The sequence below is a fragment of the Akebia trifoliata genome, chromosome 1 (genome assembly GCF_017979445.1).
Source record: "Akebia trifoliata isolate Shusen 1 chromosome 1, ASM1797944v1, whole genome shotgun sequence".
Lineage (NCBI taxonomy): Eukaryota > Viridiplantae > Streptophyta > Magnoliopsida > Ranunculales > Lardizabalaceae > Akebia > Akebia trifoliata.
Genome location: NC_141375.1, coordinates 1,039,376 through 1,059,706, shown reverse-complemented (window position 1 = coordinate 1,059,706; position 20,331 = coordinate 1,039,376). Strand labels below are relative to the sequence as shown.

The window sequence follows — 20,331 nt, the reverse complement described above, 5'->3', positions numbered from 1 at the left end:
TCTTGTTGTGGTTGTTATAACAAACATTTATCTCCGTTGTGGTTGTTATGATAACCATCCACTTTAATCTCTTGTAAATATCTTCTCTGTACATCAATATAAATAAAGCAGTAACCTTAACCAATTGGTAAGGTAGAACATACACTATACTCTCTATATTCTCAAGTTTAACAGAATCTAAGACCTTGGGAACAACCTCCATAAGATCTTACCATTGAACTAAGTGGCCCTTCTTCCAATTGCTAATATTCATCTTCACTTCATGCATAAATAGCACAATGTATCCATTATAAGTTTATGACCATTTCATTTACATACATTTTTTATGAGAGTCTCATTTTACAATACATCTTGTATGACATGTCTCACTTGTTGTAGTTGATTTACAATACATTTTGAATGACATGTTTCATTAATGGAAGTTATATCATGTTCATATTCAAGTTATATAGATTCTACTTTTTGTTTCATAGCTGAGATGAGTTCTCGCAACAACAAAAAAAAAAAATGATGTTGATTGAGATATCGGAGTAAACTAATAATACATAATCTGAATGGTTTAAGCATTTTGTGTTTTTTAACTTTTATAATGGTAAGTTCAACTTGATGGCTTAAAACAAAATGAAAATATAATCATCATTGCTGCAACCAACTTCCCAACGTAAATGTGGAGTTGAAAAACGGACGGTAGATTGTCGAAGAATGTCAAAGGTATGTGCTCATACATACTAACTGTCAACTGGTCTTCCAAGGATTTATTTACCAAATAGACAGAATTAAATTTTTTATCTCGTCCATGAACGAGACGAGGCGTCAAACCGGACATCTAAGGATTTATTTGCCAAATGGACAGAATTAAATTTTTTATCTCGTCCATTAACGAGACGAGGCGCCAAACCGAGATCTGATAAGGGTGTTTTGGTCATTAAACCCTTTAAGCTATTCTAGTCTTCCACTATAAATAATATTCGTTCAAGGAAAGTAATCATCTCAAAACTCCAAATCATCATCTGTCTCGTTGTCTTCTAGAATTTCAACTCTTAAAATCTTATCTCTCTGGTTCTCTTCTAGAGTTTATAGAGTTTCAACTCTTAAAACCCTACTTTTTTAGGGTTTCACAGAGATCACCAAAACAAATCTCAGCCATGGCGACTGCTATCCTCTCTCAGAAAGAGGCAGACATACAGATGATGTTAGCTGCTGATGTTCATTTAGGGACCAAAAACTGTGATTATCAAATGGAAAGATATGTGTTTAAGAGAAGGACTGATGGTTAGATCTCTTTATCTCTATAAAATTTTCTTCTAAGATGATAGTTATTTGATCTTGCGTCATTTCTTTGTGGTTGTTTATTTTTTTATTTTCTGATTTTTGATTTTCATGTTAGATTTGATAGTGAAGAAAAACCTTCAAAAAAAAAAATAATAATAATAATAAGTGGATTATTATGAGAGGTTTAGTCGCACAAATGAGACGTGAATCTGACATGAAGAGATAGACTTTATATGAGTGTTCATGTTTAGTTAGATTTGATAATGTTCACATTTAGATCTTCAAACCTCATGTGAATTTATATGAATGTAACATAAAAAAGATAGATTGCGAATTTGGAAGAATTATATATAGTATCAGATTTGTGAATTAAGCAGAAAAATCGTTTTCTGGGGAGATTTGGGCTTAAGGTGTAATGGGTATTTTTTGACGTTTGGACTTGAGGTGATTGTCAATTAATTTTCGAGAACTATAGTTTTTAATAAATTAGAAGGGAAATAAAGGTGAAATTATTTCTTGAGATTTGTGGCAGGATTAAATCCACCCCCCACCCTACTTATGTGGTGGACAAATGTTGGGATGAGAACTGTTGTGTTTTATTTATATAAATATGAGGATGAGTGCTAGTAAGCTACACAAATAACTGTTTCTTAAAGAATTGCTGCGTGGTGGTATATTGTATTGCTTAACACTTAGCAAAAGACCAATGCCTATGCCTTGTATATAAGAACTGATCGTAGGTAGTTCAGTACCCAATGAGAGCATCTTGAATGATGAAAATTTAGGGTTTTTTTTTCTAATTAATTTATTATTATTATTATTATTTTTTAATGAGGTTTGAAACTGAATTGGCCTGTTTAATTATTATTTGGATGCAATATACATGTTCTTGTCAAAAATAGCCACAGGGGGTCTTTCAACATTGATACTTGAATTATGTTAGTGGTATTTGTTTTGAGAGCTGCTATTGGCACCCCAACGTTTACTTTTTACACCCCAATTAAAAATAAAGAAAATAAGTGAATGGTTGAGAATAAGTAAAAGTTGGAGTGTCAATAGAAGTTCTCTAGGAATTTTTTGGCTGGATTGCTATTTTTTGGTTTTGGATTTTATATGAGCCCAATCATAATTGTAAACAACTACTGAAATTGTTTGATTCTAATGTTTTGTAATGTTGAGATTATAATTTGAGCCAAATCTTTGTAATGTTTGAAAAGTGTGTTTTTATCTTTAATTAGGTTAAGAAATCGGGGTGTAATAAGTAAAAGTTGGGGTGCCAATAACAGTTCTCTTTGTTTTTCAGCTTGAGATTCTTATGCACAAACTGTTCTGCTTTGCTTTTGATTGTCAGGTATCTACATTATTAATCTTGGTAAGACATGGGAGAAGCTACAGTTGGCTGCGAGGGTTATTGTTGCCATAGAAAACCCTCAAGACATCATTGTCCAATCCGCTAGGCCATACGGTCAGAGAGCTGTATTGAAGTTTGCACAGTACACAGGCGCTCACCCAATTGCAGGGCGACACACTCCTGGTACTTTTACCAATCAGCTTCAAACCTCCTTCAGTGAGCCCCGTCTGCTCATCCTCACTGACCCCAGAACTGATCACCAGGTAAATCTTTCCTTAGTGGTGTCTGATCGCCAATAAGTTCACCCGTAGGAGTAGAGTTTGTAACCCTCCACCTGATGACATGTCTAATATAGTACTTTCCAGGCGTATTAATTTTGAGAGCTGCCAGTGGCACCCCAACTTTTACTTATTACACCCAAATTAGAATCCCAAAAATAAATCAATGGATGAGATTAAGTAAAAGTTGGGGTGCCAATCTTTTTTTTTTCAAAGATTTAAGAAATTGGAGTATATTAGTTAAGCGGAGTCACTAACAGAAGCCAATGATTGAAACTCATACCAATGGAGTATAGATCATCTTCTGGATTTTTCCATATCTGCTTTTTTTTTTGAAAAAAATGGGATGAATTTAATTATTTAAGACCAATTTGTCACAATATGCTTGGTGTCATAGCAGATCTATTTTGTGAGATCCATTACATAATATCCTGTCTATAATGTGTTTTTTTCCTTCATGGTGCAATGCTGTGTGTCCATTAGAGCCCTTGGTTAGGTAGTTCTTCTCGACCACCTATCATATGCATATTCTCTTGTTTGAATTGGGATTTTTATACTTTGTTTCATTGCAAACTGTATTTCATGCTTAGGAACCTATTTCTAACGAGTGGCCATTAAAATATTGCAGCCAATCAAGGAAGCCTCACTTGGAAACATTCCAACCATTGCCTTCTGCGATACTGACTCCCCAATGAGGTATGTCGATATTGGGATCCCTGCCAATAACAAGGGGAAGCACAGTATTGGCTGTCTATTCTGGTTGTTGGCGAGGATGGTCCTTCAGATGCGTGGAACTATTCTTCCCGGACAGAAATGGGATGTGATGGTAATATTAATAACGTTCATGGTTTTGTTTATTCACGTGGACAATGAATTCTTTTATTTTAAGAGAGCTTCTATGGTCATACCAACTTTTAAATAACAGCACCCCAAAATGTGTGTTAATTCTATAGTGATTTACATATGAAATGGGGGTGCTGTTAGCAAAAGTTGGTGGGGCAATAGAATATCTCTATATTGATTGTGATGGTTTTTAACCCCTACCTTTACTATGTTCAGGTTGATTTATTTTTCTACCGCGAGCCCGAGGAAGCCAAAGAACAGGAAGAAGAAGATGTTATTGCTGCTCCTGATTATGGAATAACAGATTATTCAGCAGCAGCACTTGGTCTTGGAGGTGATCAATGGCCTAGTCAAATTGCTGATGCACAATGGGCTCCGGAAATGGCTGCTCCTCCAGCCATTCCTGTTCCAGGCGATGATTGGACTGCGGCTGCAGGTCAAAACATTTACTTAACCTACTACCCTTGTTATCGTTTTACTATCTTAACCTACAAGTTGATTGAAGTAATGGGAATATCAAAATTAGCTTCTTACCTTCTTCCTTCGTTTTTTTTCCACATTTTATCTTTGCTGTGAAAATTCATTTGAACATGTTTTAATCTGTTGTTTAGTGTGGTCCTGCTTTCATATGTCATTTGTGCCCTCTTACATCTGATTTCTAATGGCAATGTGTGTCAGAGGCTTTTATTCCGTGGTGCCCCTTGTTAGCAATCACCTGTTTATTTGTGAAAAATTCACCAATGTTCCTGTTTTTAAAGAAAGTATTATTCGTACGAATTATTGAATTATTTGGAACAATTCACATTTTTAAGTAAAAAAAAAAATAGAACATTTTTTTATGAGTAAAAAAAAGACGCAATTGTAGTGTGTCCCCTTTAATGTTTAAAAAAAATGACATGCCCCTGCACATCCATGGGAGATGCCACCTTAATTTTCTAAACTGATGATTTGCCCATTTACTTGTCTTATAAAAATCAATGAAAATAACCTCAACGCCCTCGTTGTTATCACCATCATATTACCTAATAATTGGTTTTTGAATTTTTGAAGTGGGGTACCATGTGGTACACTTAAAAATCATATGCTGCATATTTTTTCATTTATGGAATTTTTGCAATCCAAAATCGAGTAGAACTCTAATTTTTCACATATGTAATCTGAATTTCTAACAAGGGTGGTGCTGCCTGGTAGTCATTTATTGTTAAGTGGTTGATCTGTTACATCTTTGTGGTTATTCGTGTCACCCTAAGTTGATTTATCATCCTCCTACCATCTGTAAGATTTCCATTGGTACAAAAACAATTTATAGTAATGCTATTAGAGAGATCGTTGAAATATGTTTTATCAATATAACATATGAGAGATAGATTAAGTTGAGTGGTGGAATCATTGTTTACATGTTAGAATCTCCCTTTATTTATTACGGTCAAAGTATTCTACTTATTATTTATACTGATTTTTTTTTTTTTTTTTTTTTAATTTATATGAACTTTGCTTTTAACAAGTTTCCTTAATCATCTGATTTTGTTTTTCTATTCCTTGTGGTTAACAGTACCTTTGTCGGGCGATGGGTGGGATGCAGCAGCTGCACCTCCACCACCAATGGTTATACCAGGAATCGATAGCATTCCGGCCCCAGCCCCAGCCCCAGCCCCAAGCGCTACAGGTTGGGAATGAGTGGAGAATGAGCAAGGCTTTACTTCAAGAAGCAACAATGAGTTAGAGCTAGTTTTTTTTTTTTTTTTTTCCACCTAGAATTTTTTTTGGCCCAGTTGTCTTTCAAATGGAGAGAGTACTACTTTGAGTTTATAATGATATTTCAATTTTAAACCATCATCACTCTATAATTATAACTGTGGTTAATACATTTTTTCTTTTTTAATTGTTTGATTGGCGTTAGTTGGACCATTATGTATTAAGGATTTTATTTTAAATTTTTAGTCCTCTTGTTATATATTTAAAAATAATTGCTCCATCAAAACTCTGACAGAAGAGTGTGGAGATCATGTGTGTTTTTTAATTGCAAATGATGTTTTGGGTTGTCTTTAAATGCTTCTAGTGTGGAAAGGAGATTTTAAATCAACCTTCATTTGAAGGTGGAATGATTATAGAATAATTCTACTGTAGCAGTGCAAATTTGGGGATTTCATTCAGTTCAGTTGAAGTACAATGTTTTTGGCTCTTCATTTACAGCAAAAATTGGTTTGATTGGTTATTTTTTATTTTGGATTTGAGCTTTGGACTAAACTTTCACGTCAAAATAAATGTGGGATATGAGGTCCAATCTTGAGGTCACTTCATCATCATTCAAATGCAAAATTAACAAATTTGATTCCAAAAATATTATATGGATGGATATTCTAAATAAGCCATAGAATTCGATATTAAGTTAATATTTTGATCTCAGAATTCATATTCAATTTTAAAATAAAATTTGATCCAGATTATGACAATTGACAGGATATTCAACAATACATAATTTGTAACAGTTGGGGTGGGGTTATCTTTACTCCTGGAAAACACTAGATTGAAGATGATTGGTTTTGGGAACAAATCAAAGGTTTTGGCAAAATATATTGAAAATGAGGGCCTTTGGGTAATTTTAATTAGTCTGGAAGTTTGAGATAATGGAATGCATCTCATGAGTGTCTCATTAGGTAACTAAGTTATTCATTTCTAATTTGGTAATGATTTTCTGATTTGAAAATTTCCACTCGGTCTGTACTTACGTGACAAGGGCACAATATTTTTCCTTGTATATCCCGAAGAAAAAGAATTATGATTCTGTGCCCTTGCCACGGTACAGACCCAATGAAAATTTTGGAATTATAAAATCACTGACTCTAATTTTCTTGTGTCAATCATAATCCTCATAAAAGTTTCTACTTGATTGGGATGCTCGTAACACCCTAAAAACATACTTCCACTTCTCAAATGTTGTCATTGTATTTCAACCCTGGTTTCAGAACTACAGTCAATAATCTCACAAGCTCAACATATTTCTTTCACTAGAAATTATAAGATCAAATACGTATCCCAAGAACCTGGATCTTCTCGTCACTCTTTAAAGACCTTTAGCACCAATATTTTTTTCCCAACTGGGACTGTTAGTCAGTCTTTGTTAAACATGCATAAACCATCTCAATTGGCTTTCTCTTAGTTCTACTACATTTTTTTTTCAAAGAGTCAGTGATTTTCTGACACCCCCTCTGACATAAGCTCCCAGACGCCCTTGACGTGGCATGGGCTAGAACCATTAATATGTGCAGTTGTTTATCCCGAGGAAAAAGACATTGTTCTTGCACATGCCATGTCAGAGGGCATATGCGGGGAGCATATGTCAGAGGGGGACATCCGAAAATCATTAATCTTTTTCAAATGTGTTCGTTTCTAACATTGGAGTCAAAGCTATTCCTTAGCTTAACATAGAAAGAATTTGGAAAATGGGAGATATCAAAAACCCTGCTTTACATGTTTACGTAGAAAATTGCAGTATAAACGTTAGGAGTTTCAGCCATATAGAACCTCATTTGACTGAAATCACAAAAATCCATCACCACGACACGCAACTCAACGTTAAATAGCCACCCAAACATTTACAATAACCTCTGGTAATGCAACTTTTTTTTTTTTTTTTTTGCAAACACACATCCATTGTTGCCACATTAAAATGATTAATAGACACCGGGCAAAGCCTTCCAGAACTTGGTGATCCTCTCTTCTAAGAGTTTCAAACTCATCATGCTCCAAAAGGGAAGACAACTTCAATTTCAAAATAAGCAAAAAAAATTTGAGCTGAACCAATTTTCGGGGGTCTGGGATATCCTGACCAAGTGCTGTGGATGACTGCAACGATACAGACGTCAGCAACAGATTCATTGAGGTGGGTCTTCAGTCTGGATTGATCTTTGTGCAATCAGATTTTTCTCTCACCACATTAGTGGCATAAAGAAATGTCAAGTAAAAAAACAATGATTTACTGTGTGTGGAGCTTGAACCAGCAGAATGTATATGAAGAAAGTTTGCAATTGAATCTGTGCAGCCGATGATGATGCTTTAATTTTATTCTGTTGTCATTTTATTCACTCTTTATGTATACTTCTCTTCTGGGATCACGCATTCTTGTAACAGATTTGAGTCAGATGGGAATGAGAAATACACATTTGATTTTGAGGAAAATTTTGAACCTAGAAGCATCAGCGGCACAGTGTCTCTCCATGGTTTACCCAATGCACAAAGCTGTCGGGAAAATCGCCAAAAACTTTCAGAATTCTGGGCTGTGCCATATGACAGTTCTGTCTCTGTTTGCTCTCGTTCCTACATGATTTAAAAAAGAAAAAAGGTAAATGTCTTTTCAAGTGCCACCCCATTACGAATGTACAAGAAAACACCGCTATATCATGGTAATTCATATGGGTGTCCCATTCCAAAAGCAAAATACGGTGTATACATGGCACATTTTCATCGGTTAGCAAACACATTGGCTTGGTTAGGAGTCCAATGTGTCTTAAACACCTACGAAAAGGTGCCACTAGACTACATTCTGGATCCTGATTCTTTGTAGAATGGATACTCAATATTTTCTCAGAATTAAATAATGCACCATTTTGTTCATAGAAATGCTGCAACCGTGATACAATGGGATACCCTACCTTGACACTGGATCCATTTTCACTCGAAGTTGGGGTTGTTTCCACTATTATTCCATTTACAACATTCTCTGATGACATGCGATTGATCAGAGGGTTTAAGAACGCAAACCTGAATCCATTAAAAACAAAGGTGAATTCTTAAATTTCTCCACAAATATCAGGTATAAAACTTGTGCTTCCTCCTAAATTATTTGAAAAAAATAATAATGGGTTAGATAGAAATTTTCATTTTCTAATTGGTTGGTTCATAGGAAATTTCACAATACAAGAAACATCTTGCATAACATTTTCCAGGTTAGAGTTAGGCAAAAAATCACAAAATTACCTGTTGCATGGTTCTTCCTCACATGAATTCCCAGAGGAAGAAAGCCAGTCAACATCAAGAAAATTTGAGCAGTTAAATGCATCTTCATTGAAATAAGTCTGAGAGTTTTGCAGGTCTGGGAAAAGTTGCGTGCGAGTCATTGAAGGAGTGTACCTAAACAAAGACAGTTACGAAGTTGAATCAGGCATTAAGACATTTTAGGATTAATTATGGAAGGCACCATTAGAAAAAAAAAAAAAAAACCCAAAAAAAATGATGTCTATCACCAAATACTATGCATGTGATATACATCAGATGCTACGGTAGCAAGGAAATGGTTTCCTTAAAGGCAGATTTACCAAAACATGCACAACTTTTCATTTATTTCCCAAAACAGTATACTGTAGCAATTAATTCCGAAAACGGTAAATTTACCGTTTTCGGAATTAATTTTTTTTACCAAAACGTAAAAACAGTAAAATGTATTTTTTTATACCAAAAATACCCTTTTTTATTTTTGACTGAAATTACAAAAATAAAATTGATTTCGGTAAAAAAAAATTATAAATATATATGATTGATGGATTACCGAAAGAGAGTGAATCTTTTTAGTTGGATTTTCATTTTTTTAAGGTTAAAATTGTAAATATATATGTAAAACAAAAAAAGGGTATTTTCGGTATTAAAAAAAAATATTTTACTGTTTTTACTGTTTTGGTAAAAAATATTAATTCCGAAAACGGTAAATTTACCGTTTTCGGAATTAATTGCTACAGTGTACCGTTTTCGGAATTAATTTCGAAAACTCTACCGTTTTGGTAAATTATTAGAAGAGAATGGATAAGCATCAAACAATAAAATCAGTGATATTTTTCGTATAAATATCTATGAATAAATAATTGTAAACCGAGTTAAATGGCTTATCTCATCCGAGACAACTCGGTATCGTCCATGAACTAGGCAAGAAGTTAAACCAAGTTTTGAAACCATGGATCAGATATATTCAGATAATAAAGCACCACTCAAAGCATCAAATAGAGGCAAAATAAGCCAACCTGGAACACGATATATCACTTTCGCAAGTTGAGATTTCTGATGAGCAATCAAAAAGACTGTTGCTACCTTCTCCTTGTGTTCTTGCAGGCAAGACTGAGTTAGGAATTTTCTTTCCAACAATTGAGGCTGTCATAGGAGTGTCAGTTTCACAAAGAATGTTACCATCTGATAAGGATCTTTTGAAGAGTGACCTACAGGCACAGAAACACTTTTGATTACAGATCAAGAATGTGTAATCCAAATAGACATAAAAAATTCACAATCAATTCTCATTCTTATACATTTCTCCTGAATCATCACTAAACACATGACACAAATTGACACTTTCTATTAGAAAATAACCCTATGATCCGAAGTATAAAATCAACAAGAACACAAGAATCACGCTAGACATAAGATATACGTGGTTCGGTCAAAGCATCGACCTACGTCCACGGGCGAAAAACGGCGATTTCACTATATTAACCAAAGAAGAACTAGGTTACAATTTCTCTCTATCTCTCGTATATCTCTCACATCCTTTCGGATTTCATCTCTTACCCTTTATATACTTAGGGTTACAAAGAGGTTAAACGGGTCAGATCCAAAACCAAACCAACTGAGCCCAATATTTTGCCCTCATGCAGGTCGTTAACGGATCATCAAAAGATCCGGTTTGAATCCACGACAATCTCCATATACAAGAATAGAAGACATAACCCAACACTTTCCAAATGATTCCAAACATATGAAAGATATGCAAATTATGTTTAATAAATGATGAAAATTGGGTTGTGTGAAGATGCGAATGATGCTGGCCTTCCCAAATGAAAGATTCCTGGAATAATGAAGATAGGCCATATCAGATGATCATAATCATCCAATTTACAAACTTCCACAAAAGCTGATATAACAGATGTTATGATCATCTGACATCAACATGTGCCCTTTAGATGACATAGAAAAAGAATGAATCCATACATAATCTCTCTCAAGGCCATCTCAATGCTTTGCAGGACATGTACCAGTATTCCTAGGTAGGATCAACCATTTGCTTATCTCAATGCTTTGCTTGTGCACAAACGTGTCAGTGTGATACTGTAGGCCATCATAATAGTCTGTGCCCGACGGTTGACAGGTACTCTATAATTCCTCATAAGGTGGAAACATAAACATGTTGATGAATTTAAGAATTTCTTATACCAATACCTTGCATTTTCATCTCCAAAAGTATGATCACAGTTCTCAACATTGTAATGCTGGTCTGAATCCAGCTCCCAGAGTGCGGGTTTACCTTGTTGTGGTTGGAAGTGCCCCAGGAATCTGCTCATCCAAATAAAGCCAAAAGCACACAGCGGAATAAATATTTGATGCTAAAAATATTAGATATAAATAGTCATATACAATGGGTTAGCATGGACTGAGCTGACTGGATACATGCATGGTAACAAAGTTGGGATTTGGGAAATTCAGTAAGAAAAAAATTGAGAAAAAAATCAGGGAAAAAATAAAAATATATTGCTATTTAACAAAATATAAAAAAAAAAATACAAATTTTCATATTAAAATATCATATAAAATTGTATTTTTCGAAGTTTTGTGAATAAGTCGGGATTAAATCACCGACTGAAAGAATCGTGAATTAATCGCGATTTTTTCAAAAACAATCAGAGAATTATGTCACTATGGATACATGTTATGCAACTTTGGCAATGGTAGTCGTAAGGATGTGATACTGTTTAAGATTGGTGACAAGAACATACCTGAAAACGATCACTTTCTTCATTTAGGTTTGATTATCCATAAGGAAAAGAAAAGATAGAATGTAATTTTATTCATAGTAAGAGTTAAATTTGACACTGGGCTTAGACCCATAGCTCAGTTGGTTTGACACATTGCAAAACAACATTGAGGTCTTGGGCTCAAGTCAGCTTACCCATAAAAGAAAAAAGTTACATTCGACACTCGTTTCTCTATCACTGACCACCTCTTTCAACAAATCCTTTTTCAACTATGGGTTACCTTTTTCAACAAACCCTAATGTGAGTGAATCACGTTTCAGAGGAACGAATAATAATTTGAAGGTGAGTCAAAAAATGAAGAAGATGCCAACTAGAAGACAAAAAAAAAAAAAAAAAAAAAGAAGGCCTCGGTTGGAGTTGTTCTTAAACCTTGGAAATTTTTTCGATGTATGACTATTGTTAGCATCGTTAACGACAATATCTTTTTTTTTTTTTTTTTTACTTTGACTTTGACTTTGACGGGCGCACGTGTACAACATTAAATAGCCACCTTTTTTGTGGAAGGGCAAATCCCGTCAGCTTTACCAACTCAGCTAACCTCTGATAGTTTTCGTTTACGACAATATCAAAATTGTAATAAGTAATTTCTTCACAAAAAATTATTTTAATAATTAATATATTCAAATTGTCATTTTTGTTTTCGTAATCAAAATACTTGTAAGATCGTACATTAAGAACAAGAGTCATGATAAACGTACACGCTAACACATATATCCCGAAGAAAAAGATCTATGGTTTTGTGCCTTTGCCACATCAGCTGTGTACAGTTCTCATCGAGTTGTTTTATCATTAGTGTAAAAACAATGATCTTTTTCATGAAGGGTATATTGTACCAAAAAGTTTATTCCTTGATCTATCATCTTTAAATACTTGATTAGTTTAATATTGAAAACTTCTATAATATCTTGCAAAATATGTGATTAAATATCGTCGCTCACATGCAATAATGAATTATAAAAATCATTCTAACTCTTCATTAGCATGTTAATTTGAAAATAAAGGTTTTTCCATTCTTGTTCATAAATATAAGAGTGGTGATAAACCAACTAAAAAAACATACTCAATTGACGTGGCATGCGCATAGAATCATAGATTTTTTTTACTCAAGATACACAAGGAAAAATATGGTTTTGTTCCCATTCCACGTCAGGTGAGCATATTTGAGTTTTTTTAGTCAATTTATCATTATTCTAAACATAATTTTACGAAACACAAATTATAGTCTATCTATTTGTAGTTGAGTAGTGATTTTTTGACGTCCCCTCTGACACATGCCTCCATATGCCCCCGAGGTGGCATGGGCTAAAACCATAGATTTTTCCCATGGGATACACAATTGTACGTCTTCATAAATATGTGCAGTTGTGTATCCCAAGGAAAAAAATTTATGGTTCTAACACATGTCATGTTAGAGGGGGCGTCAGAAAATCATTATTCTTTGTAATTTGATGTATAAAAGGAAGAACATGCCTAAAATTTCAATGGAATGTAACCACTTTACCTCCAAAAAAATAGAAATCTCTATTATCTTTTTTTTAGAGTGAGTCAAATACCACTTAACTTAATTACTTTTTAAAATTTTGTCTAATATAAAATGTCATCATATTTTAGACTTTTTTTGTTTTCTAAATCTCCATTTTCTTAGGACATCCCTATTTTTTGTTATTCTTTTTCTATAGTTTCTTAGTTAATAAAATATTTTTATTTTATCAAAATTCATATTAAATATATTTTTTACATTATAAAAATATCTTCAAATAAATTTATTAATGCATTTAAAATAATTTATTTATAATAATAAAAGTAAAAATATATTTTCAAAATATATTTTTTTATTCAAGGTACTTGTCCTCTTATAGCACTTGTGAGGATAAGTACCTCGAATAAATAATTCAAGATCTCCACATCATGACACATGGTCTTGGCCATCTGATCAATCTCTTGAAAGTTCAAATTATCTATATTTTGCTTTTGATGGATAAGCTAGATTTAGACCATCATTTCAAATCTCATCCGAGATCGAGATGGCTAACCAAAATCATTTCGGTATAATTCACCATTGAGATGAATTTACAGTGTCTCAAGTTTCACACCATCTCACGAGATAACTTGTAGATGGCATTTTGAAATAGCAGCCGAGTCAACAAAACTCGATTGAGTTAATTAGAATTTTATATATTTTAATCAAAATAATAATAATTTTTTAAATTTAAATATTTTTTATAAAAATAAAACATTACTTTATAATTAAATATCTTCTAATAAACTTTATTCTATATAAAAAAAAAGGCACAATTATTATCTTGTAAGTATATGTAAATAAATAAGTGAAACAGAGTAAATTTTTTATCTCGTCCACGAAGGAGACGAGGCGCAAACGAGATCTGATAAGGGTGTTTTGGTCATTAAACCCTTTAAGTTATTCTAGGTTTCCACTATAAATAATATTGTTTTGAGGGAAGTATTCTACCCAAAACTCCAGCTGTCTCGTTGTCTTCCAGAGTTTCGACTCTTAAAACCCTAATCTTTTAGGGTTTCAATCACCAAAACAAATCTCAGCCATGGCGACAGCAACTGCGAAGGGCCTCTCTCAGAAAGAGGCAGACATACAGATGATGTTAGCAGCCGATGTTCATTTAGGGACCAAAAACTGCGATTATCAAATGGAAAGATATGTGTTTAAGAGAAGGACCGATGGTTAGATCTCTCTATCTCTCTTAATTTTTCTTCTAAGATGATAGTGATTTGATCTTGCGTTATTCCTTTGTGGTTGTTTTTTATTTTTTTTCTGATTTTCCATTGTCATTTTAGATTTGATAGTGGAGGAAAATCTTCAACAAAAAAAAAAGTTGATTATTGTGAGGTTTAGTCGCACAGATGAGACATGAATCTAACATAAAGATATAGACTTTATATGAGTGTTCATGTTTAGTTGGATTTGATAATGTTCACATTTAGATCTTCAAAGCACATGTGAATTTATATGAATGTAACATTAAAAAGAGAGATTGCGAATTTGGAAGAATTATATATAGTATCAGATTTGTGAACTAAGGAGAAAAATCGTTTTCTGGGGAGATTTGGGCTTAAGGCGTAATGGGTATTTTTTGATGTTTGGAGTTGAGGTGACTGTTAATTAATTTTCGAGAACTATAGTTGATAATAAATTAGATGGGAATAAAGGTGAAATTATTTCTTGAGATTTGTGGCAAGATACACAAATAACCGTTTCTTAAAGAATTGCTGCTTTGTGATATATTGTATTACTCAACACTTAGCAAAAGACCAATGCCTATGCCTTGTATATAAGAACTGATCGTAGGTAGTTCAGTACCCAATGAGAGTGTCTTGAATGATGAAAATTTAGGGTTTTTTTATGACGTTTGAAACTGAATTGGCCAGTTTAATTATTATTTGGATGCAATGTACATGTTCTTGTCAAAAATAGCCACTGGGGATCTTTCACCATTGATACTTGAATTATGTTAGTGGTATTTGTTTTGAGAGCTGCTATTGGCACCCCAACGTTTACTTTTTACACCCCAATTAAAAGTAAAGAAAATAAGTGAATGGTTGAGAATAAGTAAAAGTTGGAGTGTCAATAGAAGTTCTCTAGGATTTTTTTGGCTGGATTGCTATTTTTTGGTTTTGGATTTTATACGAGCCTAATCATAATTGTAAACAACTACTGAAATTGTTTCATTCTAATGTTTTGTAATTTTGAGATTATAATTTGAGCCAAATCTTTGTAATGTTTAAAAAGTGTGTTTTTATCTTTAATTAGGTTTAGAAATTGGGGTGTAATAAGTAAAAGTTGGGGTGCCAATAATAGCTCTCTTTGTTTTTCAGCTTGAGATTCTTATGCACAAACGGTTCTGCTTTTGATGGTCAGGTATCTACATTATTAATCTTGGTAAGACATGGGAGAAGCTACAGTTGGCTGCGAGGGTTATTGTTGCCATAGAAAACCCTCAAGACATTATTGTCCAATCCGCTAGGCCATACGGTCAGAGAGCTGTATTGAAGTTTGCACAGTACACAGGCGCTCACCCAATTGCAGGGCGACACACTCCTGGTACTTTTACCAATCAACTTCAAACCTCCTTCAGTGAGCCTCGTCTGCTCATCCTGACTGACCCCAGAACTGATCACCAGGTAAATCTTTCCTGAGTGGTGTCTGATTGCCAATAAGTTCACCCGTAGGAGTAGAGTTTGTAACCCTCCACCTGATGACATGTCTAATATGTTATTTTCCAGGCTTATTAATTTTGAGAGCTGCTAGTGGCCCCCCAACTTTTACTTATTACATCCCAATTAGAATCCCAAAAATAAATCAATGGATGAGATTAAGTAAAAGTTGGGGTGCCAATAGAATCTCTCTTTTTATCAATAAAAGATTTAAGAAATTGGAGTATATTAGTTAAGCGGAGTCACTAACAGAAGCCAATGATTGAAATTACTACCAATTGAGTATAGATCATCTTCTGATTTTTCCATATCTGCTTTTACTTTTGAAAAAAATGGGATGAATTTAATTATTTAAGACCAATTTGTCACAATATGCTTGGTGTCATAGCAGATCTATTTTGTGAGATCCATTACATAATATCCTGTCTATAATGTGTTTTTTTCCTTCATGGTGCAATGCTGTGTGTCCATTAGAGCCCTTGGTTAGGTAGTTCTTCTCGACCACCTATCATATGCATATTCTCTTGTTTGAATTGGGATTTTTATACTTTGTTTCATTGCAAACTGTATTTCATGCTTAGGAACCTATTTCTAACGAGTGGCCATTAAAATATTGCAGCCAATCAAGGAAGCCTCACTTGGAAACATTCCAACCATTGCCTTCTGCGATACTGACTCCCCAATGAGGTATGTCGATATTGGGATCCCTGCCAATAACAAGGGGAAGCACAGTATTGGCTGTCTATTCTGGTTGTTGGCGAGGATGGTCCTTCAGATGCGTGGAACTATTCTTCCCGGACAGAAATGGGATGTGATGGTAATATTAATAACGTTCATGGTTTTGTTTATTCACGTGGACAATGAATTCTTTTATTTTAAGAGAGTTTCTATTGTTATACCAACTTTTAACCTACAGCACCCCAAAATGTGTGTTAATTCTATAGTGATTTACATATGAAATGCGGGGTGCTGTTAGCAAAAGTTGGTGAAGCAATAGAATCTCTCCATTTTGATTGTGATGTTTTTTAACCCCTACCTTTACTATGTTCAGGTTGATTTATTTTTCTACCGGGAGCCCGAGGAAGCCAAAGAACAGGAAGAAGAAGATGCTATTGCTGCTCCTGATTATGGAATAACAGATTATTCAGCAGCAGCACTTGGTCTTGGAGGTGATCAATGGCCTAGTCAAATTGCTGATGCACAATGGGCTCCGGAAATGGCTGCTCCTCCAGCCATTCCTGTCCCAGGCAATGATTGGACTGCGGCTGCAGGTCAAAACATTTGCTTAACCTACTACCCTTGTTATCGTTTTACTATCTTAACCTGCACAAGTAGATTGACGTAATGGGAATATCAAAATTAGCTTCTTACCTTATTCCTTTGTTTTTTTTTCCACATTTTATCTTTGCTGTGAAAATTCATTTGAACATGTTTTAATCTGTTGTTTAGTGTGGCCCTGCTTTCATATGTCATTCGTGCCCTTTTACATCTGATTTCTAGTGGCTTGTGTGTCAGAGGCTTTTATTCCGTGGTGCCCCTTGTTAGCAATCACCTGTTTTATTTGTGAAAAATTCGCAAATGTTTTTCTGTTTTTAAAGAAAGTATTATTCGTATGGATTATTGAATTATTTGGAACAATTCACGTTTTTAAGTAAAAAAAATAGAACATTTTTTTATGTGTAAAAAAAAGACACTATTGTAGCATGTCCCCTTTAATGTTCTAAAAAAATGACATGCCCCTGCACATCTTTGGGAGATACCATCTTAATTTTCTAAACTGATGATTTGCCCGTTTACTTGTCTTATAAAAACCAATGAAAATAACCTCAATGCCCTTGTTGTCATCACCATCATATTATCCGATAATTGGTTTTTGAATTTTTGAAGTGGGGTATATGGTACACTTAAAAAATCATATGCTGCATGTTTTTTCATTTATGGAATTTTTGCAATCCAAAATCGAGTAGAACTCTAATTTTTCACATATGTAATCTGAATTTCTAACAAGGGTGGTACTGCCTGGTAGTCATTTATTGTTAAGTGGTTGATCTGTTACATCGTAGTGGTTATTTGTGTCACCCTAAGTTGATTTATCATCCTCCTACCATCTATATGATGTTCCATTGGTACAAAAACAATTTATAGTAATGCTATTAGAGAAATCATTGAAATATGTCTTTTCAATATAACATATGATAGATAGATTAAATTGAGTGGTGGAATCATTGTTTACATGTTAGAATCTCTCTCTATTTATTATGGTGAAAGTATTACTTATTATTTATACTGATTTTTTTTTTTTTTTTTTAATTTATATAAAGTTTTCATTTAACAAGTTTCCTTAATCATCTTTTTTTGTTTTTCTATTCTTTGTGATTAACAGTACCTTTGTCTGGCGATGGGTGGGATGCAGCAGCCGCACCTCCACCACCAATGGTTATACCAGGAATCGATAGCATTCCTGCCCCAGCCCCAAGCGCTACAGGTTGGGAATGAGAGTCTTTACTTCAAGAAACAACAATGAGCTAGAACTAGTTTTTTTTTTTTTGTTTTCCGCCTAGATTTGTTTTTGGCCCAGTTGTCTTTCAAATGGAGAGAGAGTACTACTTTGAGTTTATAATGATATTTTAGTTTTAAACCATCACTCTATACCACAATACATTTTTTCTTTTTTAATTGTTTGATTGGCGTTAGTTGGACCATTATGTATTAAGGATTTTATTTTAAATTTTTAGCCCTCTTGTTATATCTAGAAATAATTGCTCCGTCAAAACTGACTGAAGCCGCCGCCACCACTACGTCTCCTAATATAGAAGAGGGTTGAGGTCGTGTGTGTGTGTTTTTTTTTTAAATTGCAAATGATGTTTTGGGTTGTTTTTAAATGCTTCGATTGTGGAAAGGAGATTTTAAATCCACCTTCATTTGAAGGTGGAATGATGATAGAATAATTCTACTGGAGCAGTGCAAATGTGGGGCTTTGATTCGGTTGGAAGTACAATGGTTTTGGCTCTTCATTTACAGCAAAATGAAGAGCTTTGGACCCAACTTTCACACCAAAATGTGCGATATGATGCCCGATCTTGAGGTCACTGCATCATTATTCAAATGAAAAATTAGTAAATTTGATTCCAAAAATATTATATGTATGGATATTTTAAATATACCATAAAATTCGATCGTTGATATTTTGATCTCAGAATTCATATTCGATTCTTAAATAAAATTTGATCCAGATTCGGACAATTGTCTGGATATTCAACAATTCAACATTTGCAATCTACCAATTAAATTTTTTTCCAATAACAAATTTGGAAATTAGAATCTTGGCAACAATTGTCGGATGTATATCTCTGGTGAATCTTGGAGATATCCCAATGAAACACAGCTTGACCTTGGTCTCTTCTGCTAAACACTAATAAGAATGATTTTTATTTTTATTTTTTGATAGATACAATAATTGGAATGATCCAAATACCCTTGTTTTCAACCTCTCTATCAAAAAGTCCCTTTTTTGTCCTAAACAATTCCGTCATCTTCAAGTTTTAACAACCTTTGGCTACTGCCACACCAACTTTTGCTAATGCCTCACCAATTCCTCTGTAAGTTTTGCTAATGCCTCACCAATTCCTCTGTAAATCACCCAAGAATTGCACAGTTGGGGTGGGGTTAGTAAAAGTTGTGTGAATAGCAGCTCTCTTGTTTTTCACCCATTCAATCATTATTGGTTTAGTTCTTACCTTAACTCCTGGAGACCACACTAGATTGAAGTTGACTGGTTTTGGGAACAAATCAAGGGTTTTGGCAAAATATATTGAAAATGAGGGCATTTGGGTAATTTTAATTAATCTTCTCTGCAAGTTCGAGATAATGGGATGCATCTCATGAGTGTATCTCATTTAGGTAACCAAGTTATTCATTTCTAATTTGCTAATGATTTTCTGATTCAAAAATTTCCACTTGATCTGTAGTTGGCTGATGTGGTAAGGGCAAAGAATCATTCATCGTTTTCCTTGTGTATCCCGAAGAAAAAGACCTATGATCCTGTGCCATTACCACATACAGACCCAAGGAAAAATTTTGAATCAGAAAATCACCGACTTTAATTTTCTTGAATCAATCATAATCCTCATAAAAGTTTCCACTTGATTAGGATGGCTCATTACACCCTGGAAACATACTTCCACTCTCAAATGTTGTTCATTGTAATTCAACCCTGGTTTCAGAACTACAGTCAATAATCTCACAAGCTCAAAATAATTCTTTCACTAGAAATTATAAGATCAGATATGTATCTCAAGAACCTGGATCTTCAAACACCTTTTAACCATCTCAATTAAATTTCTCTTAATTCGCTGCACATTATAGCTACTGCATTTTTTCAAAGAGTCATAATTTTCTGACGCTCCCTCTCACATAAGCTCCCAGATACTCTGACGTGGCATGGGCTAAAATCATTAATATGTGCAGGTGTTTATCCCGAGAAAAAAGATATATTGTTCTAGCACATGCCATGTCAGAGGGCATATGCGGGAGCATATGTTAGAGGGGTACATCAGAAAATCATTAATCTTTTTCAAATGTGTTCGTTACTAACATTGGAGTCGAA

General features: G+C 34.1%; 3 protein-coding genes across 3 annotated transcripts; 2 read left to right on the top strand and 1 right to left on the bottom strand.

Moving 5' to 3' along the window:
* Positions 1–996: 996 nt before the first annotated feature.
* On the top strand, positions 997–5,634 carry LOC147410268 (small ribosomal subunit protein uS2y-like). Its single transcript, XM_086433413.1, has 5 exons — positions 997–1,272; positions 2,624–2,886; positions 3,530–3,727; positions 3,961–4,180; positions 5,297–5,634. Exons 1-5 carry the CDS (start codon positions 1,146–1,148, stop codon positions 5,419–5,421), a joined length of 933 nt encoding a protein of 310 aa, XP_086289539.1. The 5' UTR covers positions 997–1,145; the 3' UTR covers positions 5,422–5,634.
* Positions 5,635–7,432: 1,798 nt separating this feature from the next.
* Positions 7,433–10,327, bottom strand: LOC147410267 (phosphoinositide phosphatase SAC3-like). The gene is made up of 4 exons (XM_086438965.1): positions 9,756–10,327; positions 8,722–8,874; positions 8,397–8,505; positions 7,433–8,061 (listed from the first exon to the last, which is right to left on the bottom strand). The coding sequence occupies exons 1-4, from the start codon at positions 9,887–9,889 to the stop codon at positions 7,834–7,836; spliced, it is 624 nt and encodes a 207-aa protein (XP_086295091.1). The 5' UTR covers positions 9,890–10,327; the 3' UTR covers positions 7,433–7,833.
* A 3,670-nt stretch (positions 10,328–13,997) lies between these two features.
* On the top strand, positions 13,998–18,369 carry LOC147410266 (small ribosomal subunit protein uS2-like). The gene is made up of 5 exons (XM_086433401.1): positions 13,998–14,234; positions 15,430–15,692; positions 16,345–16,542; positions 16,777–16,996; positions 18,109–18,369. Exons 1-5 carry the CDS (start codon positions 14,099–14,101, stop codon positions 18,219–18,221), a joined length of 930 nt encoding a protein of 309 aa, XP_086289527.1. The 5' UTR covers positions 13,998–14,098; the 3' UTR covers positions 18,222–18,369.
* Positions 18,370–20,331: the final 1,962 nt, after the last annotated feature.

Bases quoted from the DNA above. Each gene is read 5' to 3' on its own strand.
- LOC147410268 (XM_086433413.1), top strand. From the start codon at position 1,146: ATGGCGACTGCTATCCTCTCTCAGAAAGAGGCAGACATACAGATGATG. The intron at 3,728-3,960 runs GTAATATTAATA...TACTATGTTCAG, and splicing joins GACAGAAATGGGATGTGATG to GTTGATTTATTTTTCTACCG. The intron at 4,181-5,296 runs GTCAAAACATTT...TGTGGTTAACAG, and splicing joins TGATTGGACTGCGGCTGCAG to TACCTTTGTCGGGCGATGGG.
- LOC147410267 (XM_086438965.1), bottom strand. From the start codon at position 9,889: ATGACAGCCTCAATTGTTGGAAAGAAAATTCCTAACTCAGTCTTGCCT. The intron at 8,506-8,721 runs GTAATTTTGTGA...TAATGGATTCAG, and splicing joins GAGGAAGAACCATGCAACAG to GTTTGCGTTCTTAAACCCTC. The intron at 8,062-8,396 runs GTAGGGTATCCC...TAAATCATGTAG, and splicing joins AAAATGGATCCAGTGTCAAG to GAACGAGAGCAAACAGAGAC.
- LOC147410266 (XM_086433401.1), top strand. From the start codon at position 14,099: ATGGCGACAGCAACTGCGAAGGGCCTCTCTCAGAAAGAGGCAGACATA. The intron at 14,235-15,429 runs GTTAGATCTCTC...TTTGATGGTCAG, and splicing joins GTTTAAGAGAAGGACCGATG to GTATCTACATTATTAATCTT. The intron at 15,693-16,344 runs GTAAATCTTTCC...AAAATATTGCAG, and splicing joins ACCCCAGAACTGATCACCAG to CCAATCAAGGAAGCCTCACT.